At 55.2% G+C, this 6,000-nt stretch overlaps 1 protein-coding gene across 2 annotated transcripts in view; it reads left to right on the top strand.

The window, feature by feature from the left end:
- The first annotated feature begins 409 nt into the window (after nt 1-409).
- CRTC1 (CREB regulated transcription coactivator 1) overlaps nt 410-6,000 on the top strand; it is an 85,200-nt gene continuing 79,609 nt past the window's right edge. For both annotated transcript variants that reach the window (XM_019963807.2, XM_019963806.2), the window contains exon 1: nt 410-568. In XM_019963807.2, the coding sequence (XP_019819366.2) occupies nt 443-568 (126 nt within the window). In that variant the 5' untranslated portion in view covers nt 410-442. The remainder of the gene's footprint in view (nt 569-6,000) is intronic.

Raw genomic sequence — 6,000 nt, 5'->3', positions numbered from 1 at the left:
CGAGCCGAGGCTCAGCCTCGAGAGCTACCTGTCCTTGGAGTGGGTGCTTGCTCCAACCTGGTGACCTGGAAGGATCTGCTTCGAGGAGTCACTCTCTTGGGGGGGTCCAGGGCCCCAGTCCGCTCCCGGACCATGGCCAACAGCCAGACAGCCGCTGTCCAGCGGGCCAGGAGACGGCTCACTGCGCCTGCGCCGAAGTCCTCGCCCGCCCTCTCCCACCTCCCCTTCTGGCCTCTGAGCTTGCCGCCGGAGCGCGCGCATGCGCCATCGCCCCCGCGTCGCGCGCCTCTCCTGTGCGCACGCGCCGCTCTCACGCTCGCCGACGCGCCTGCGCACTGCCCGCCGCCCGCGGGTCTGGTCGGCGCTTGCGTGGAGGCACCGGCGAGTGGGGGGGCGAGGAGGTGGAGGAGGAGGAGGAGGAGGAGGAGGCGGCGGCGAGAAGATGGCGACTTCGAACAATCCGCGGAAATTCAGCGAGAAGATCGCGCTGCACAACCAGAAGCAAGCGGAGGAGACAGCGGCTTTCGAGGAGGTCATGAAGGACCTGAGCCTGACGCGGGCCGCGCGGGTAAGGGGGCTTCCCTCGTCGACCCCTCTGGGCCGGAGAGGGAGGGAGGGGGCGCATGTCCCGCGCGTGCACGGGGCGGGGGGCGCGCGGCGGGGGCGGGGCGCGCGGCGGGGGCGGGGCTTGGCACGGCCCAAGGAGACAGGTGTCCCCACGCCCCGGGCGTCGTGGGCGGGGACAGGTGCCCCCACATCATCGATACCTGAAGGGGTACAGGTGTCTCTCCATCACCGCTACCTGAAGTGGGGGACAGGTGTCACTACATCGCGGTTACCTGTATGAGCAGGAGCCTCTGCATCATTACTAGTTGGAGGAAACAGGTGCCACTACATCCTTGTTACCTGAGGGGGAAGGTGTCCCCACATTGCTACCTGATAGGTGCTTTTATATCACTGCTTCCTAGGGGAGTGATACTGAGGTGCTTGAACTGGGTGCTGCTTGCAAGCGTCACTGTTACCTGGGAAGCTGGGATAGGTGCTCCTGTATCTTTGGTACCTGAAGGGGACAGCTGCCCCCTCACCCTTGCTCCCTGAAAGGACAGGTGTCTCCACATCACTGTCATCTGTGCACTCACTCCCTGAGTGCTGGGGAAGGACAGGTGTCCCTACTTGCAGACCTGAGGTGGGATAGGTGTTTCTCCCTTCTGGATATCTGAGGGAAAGGTCTGGCGCCTTGCGTGTGGGGACCTGAGTGGGGTCAGGAAGGCCGATTGGACTCAGTCTTGGAGCTTGGAGTGGCGACAGCTGCCCCTTCCCCAATGCAGCCCATATGGTGGGGACCAGGTGTTGTTCCTCCCACAAGGACAAGGGACAGCTGGCCACAGATGGCCCCTGGCCCCTCAGGACCGGCGTGGAGGGACAGTTCTTCGTCATATGGCAGGTGCATTTGGTGTGCAGGGGCAGGCCAGATGGCCTGCCAGCCTCGCCTGGGGAGCCGCTGTGGGCCTGGAGCAGGGGCTTGGTCGTGGCTGGGCTCAGGGGCCTGGCTCTCCTTCTGGGCCTCAGCTTTCTGGCGACCGCCACGAAGTGCAGACTCCTTGGGTCTCGGTGGCCTCCTTTGTGGAATGTGTCTTGCAAGCCCTTCCTGGTGGTTGAGGGAGGGGAGCATGCTTTGCACAGGTGGCGGTAAATCTCTGCTTTGATCCTGTGGAGGGATGGGACCTCCATGCTGCACCCTGGGGCCTTGGGGAGGGGTTGAGTGGGAGCTACAGACACCTGCTTCACTGGTTTCTGGATTTGGCATCTGAGTTGACTGTCCTTGGGCTTCCCTGCTGGCTCAGATGGTAAAGAATCTACCTGCAATGCAGGAGACCTGGGTTCGATTCCTCGGTCAGGAAGATCCCCTGAAGGGAATGGCTATCCACTCCAGTATTCTTGCCTGGAGAATCTCATGGACTGAGGAGCCTGGCAGGCTACAGTCCATGGGGTTAGAAAGAGGTGGACCCGGCTGAGCAACTAACATGTGACTCTTCTAGGCAGATCCACTGTACCTTTGTGATGTGAGCCTCAGTCTTTGATTCCTCGGGTGGGATTTTGGGGTGATGTTATTTTTTTTTTTAATAAGTTGCTTGTTTCTCTTTGAGATCATGACCTTAAGACTAGAATGTGTATCTCTATTTCCATGCATTTATTCAGCACCTATCAATTGGGTGCTCTCTGTCGGGCAGGTCCTGCCTGTCCCTGCTCCAGGATGTGACTGGTGAATGAATGAATGACACTGTGCAACCTGAGTGTCCTCCATGCGTCAAGATTTCTAAGGATAGGAGCGTCCACTTCATCTTGTCTCCAGCATGCAGTGCGTCCTAGAGTGCAGTAGGTGTCCAGTGTATGTGGTATGACAGGAAGAAGGGGCTACACTGATTTGTGGCAGTCTTCAGGTTTCAGCTGTAAGGTTGGAAATGAATTATTGTTGAAAACATTTCTTTAAAATAACGGCTTTTTCAAGATATAGTTTGTGTATCATATAATTCACTTATTTGAAGTGTATGGTTCAGTGGTTTTTAGTATATTTACAGAGTTGTGCCATCATCACCGCTGTCTAATTTCAGAGCGTTATCATCACCCCCATAAGAAGCTCCTCACCCATTAGCAGTCACTTTTCACTTGCTGCTCCCCCAGCCCCCTTGCAGCCACCAACTTTTCTGTTTTTGTGGATTTACCTGTTCTGGACATTTCAGATAAATGGAATCACACCAGATGTGGCCTTGGGGATCTGCTTTCTTTCATTCAGTGTTATGTTTCTGAGTTTCATCCACATTTTAGCATTATTGGGAAACTTCTTTCCTTTTTATGTGCTAAGTAGCTTCAGTTCTGCCTGACTCTTTGCAACCGTAGCCCGCCAGGCTCTTCTGTCCGTGGGATTCTCTAGGCAAGCATACTGGAGTGGGTTGCCATGTCCTCCTCTTCCCTTTTTACGGCTGAGTAGTATTCCTGGGTGTGGACAGACCACATTTGTTTATCCATTTATTGGTTGATGGATTTAGAGATTCTGAAATATAAGTTTATTTTGGCTGTGCTGGGGGTTCGTTGGGGCCCGAGGGCTCTCTAGTTGTGGTGTGCGGACTTTGTTGCCTCACGGCACGTGGGATCTTAGTTCTCTGGCCAGGGATTGAACTCACAGCCCCTGTATTGGAAGATGGCTTCTTAACCACTGGACCATCCGGGAAGTCCCTAGAAAAGCTTTTTTAAGATTTGCAGACAGCAGTTCCCTTGGCCCCTGGTAACCATTTCCCATCTCTCTGTTGGCCTCCTTTACATTGGAAGTTGGGGAGGTGGGGTGGGCTTGGGCCCTGGGCAGAGGTAAGCTTATACTAGATTTTTACAAACAGAGCAGTGCTCTGTTGGGGGTAGTTCTGTCCTAGGGGACATTGGGCAGCGACATTTCTGGTTGTCTCGACTGGGCAAAGAGCTGCTACTGGCGTCTGGTGGGTAGAGAGCAGGGGTGCTGCTCAGCACCCCACAATGCACGGACAGTGGTCTGGCCGCAGCTGTCAGCAGTGCCAGGGCCGAGAAGCCTTTGGTTTGGAGGAAACTCTGTGTGGGCAGGGGAGTGCGAGCTACGTACCTGGGCAGATAGTTCAAAACTCTGCACCCACCGTGGGTGGGCCGTTGCCTGCGCCTGAGACTGGGCTGGGCAGGCTGGTTCCCACCCGTTCCCGCTACTGCCTGTGGCGCGGTACAGCTGCAGCATGTGGCTCAGGGGAGCTGGCCTGCTTGGGGCGGGTCTCCTGCTGCGCACCCCCCGTGGCCGCAGCCTGCCGTGCTGCCTCCACCTGGGTCAGCGCCAGGAGCTGCCCCGCGCCTGCAGACGGGCGGGGCGCGGCGCAGCTGGGGCCTCCTCTCTTGGTCAGCCTGTCCGCTCCCGGAGCGAGTGGCACCACTTGTGTTGACCCCAAGGGCTAGGTCGGGTCAGGGGACGGGGAGTGAGGTCCACTTGCGAGTAGCAGGGTAGAGGGGTGAGTGCATGAACCTTCCTTCCTCATCCTTGGACTTGGGCAGCCTGATGTGCAGGGAGGGCTGTGACACTCTACTGTGTGACTTAGTGTGGGTTTCTTAACTTCTCTGGGCCTCAGATTCCTGATCTGTGCTTACTGCACAAAATGACATTTTTACTTGCCCAGCATATCCCAGAGACAGTGCTGGGTTCTAGGGTGGTTGCTGTTCAGTAGCTAAGTCATGTCCAGCTCTCTGTGACCCCAAGGACTGCAGCACACCAGGGTTCCTTGTCTTTCACTAGTCTCCACTATCTACACTCGTGTTCATTGAGTTGGTGATGCCATCCAACCATCTCATCCTCCGTCCCCCACTTCTTCTCCTGCCTTCAGTCTTTCCCAGCATCAGGGTCTTTTCCAAGGAGTCAGCTCTTTACATCACGTAGCTAAAATATTGGCGCTTCAGCTTCCAGTGAATATTCAGGGTTGATTTCCTTTAGGATTGACTGGTATGATCTCCTTGCTGTCCAAGGGACTCTCAGGAGTCTTCCCCAGCACCACAGTGGGGCCAGCAGCATATTGAGGCACATGAGGACCATGTGCTTGGAGAGGCAGCATGGTTTTAGCATGGGACAGGAGAGACTTGCTCCAATAAACAAGGCAGATGCTCTCAGAGAGAAGCAAATCCATGTGCTAGGAATGGCTAGGGCGGGAGGCTGACGCTTGGACAGTGAGACAGAGCCCCCCATGCCAGGGAGGGTTGTCCCTTGGGAGGGAGGCAGGTGCAGAGACCCAGAGGTGAGAAGGGCTTGGCACAGTTGAAGCTGCATGTTGAGAGACAGGAGAGATGAAACTGGCCCCTGAACGAGGAGCCCTGGGAAGATTTGTGATGGTCAGCGGCCTGATCCTTTGCTTGTTTTTGTAGCAGTTTTATTGAGATATCATTCCTAATATGTTCCGACCAGTCATTGAAGCTGTACCGTCCACTGGTTTTTACCATATAAAGAGAGTTGTATAACCATCACCTGTCGACTTTAGAACGTTTTCATCACCCCAGAGAGAAACCCCGTCCCTGGGGCTTCGCTGGCTTTCCATTGGTTGGGACTCCACACTTCCAGTGTGGGGGGCACAGGCTCAGTCCCTGGTCGGGAAACTAGGATCCCACATGCTGCTTGGCACAGCCGAAAAGGGAAAATAACAATGAGAATAAAAACAAGAAAGCTCCATCCCCACTGGCAGTCACTCCCCAAGCCCCTGGCGACCGCTGATCTGTTCTCCATCCCTTTGGGTTTGCGTGTCCTGGACATTTCAGAGAAATGGAATCATGCAAGATGTGGCTTTATGTGTCTGATGTCTCAGACATAAACTCAGCATGTTTCTGAGGTTCATCCATGTTGTGGGGCATATCAGTCCTTCCTTCCCTTTTAAAAAATAGTGGTAAAACATGCAAAATATACATGTACCGTCTTAGCCGTCGTGAACAGTTCGGTGGTGGTATGTGCTTTCTCCACCATCTGTTGCTTTATTAGTCTTTTTTAAAAAATTATCCATCTCTGGCTGCACTGGGTCCTCGCTGCGGAGTGTGGCTTCTTGCTGTGGTGGTTTCTCTTGTTTTGCAGCCTGGGCTCTAGGCACGGGCCTTCAGGAGTTGTGGTGCACGGGCCTAGTTGCTCCGCAGCATGTGGGATCTTCCGGGACCAGGGATCAGACCCGTGTGCCCTGCATTGGCAGGCGAATTCTTTACCCCTGGGCCACCAGGGAAGCCCCGCTTCAGTCCTCTTTAAGGTGAATAATACTCCATTGTGTGGAGACGCCATGTTTTGAGCATCCATTCGTTCATCAGGGGACGCTTGGGTTGTTCCTGCCTTTTTGGCCATTGTGAGTAGTGCCGCCATGGGCGTTCCCGTCCGATCACCTGTATAGACGTAGGTCCTCCTTTCCGTTGGGTGTCTGTACCATGGAGTAGAGTTGCTCACTCAAGTGGTAACTCTCCATTTGATCATTT

Source organism: Bos indicus, chromosome 7, assembly GCF_029378745.1.
Source record: "Bos indicus isolate NIAB-ARS_2022 breed Sahiwal x Tharparkar chromosome 7, NIAB-ARS_B.indTharparkar_mat_pri_1.0, whole genome shotgun sequence".
Lineage (NCBI taxonomy): Eukaryota > Metazoa > Chordata > Mammalia > Artiodactyla > Bovidae > Bos > Bos indicus.
The sequence above is the reverse complement of the archived record's forward strand: the minus strand, read 5'-3'. Positions and strand labels throughout refer to the sequence as shown.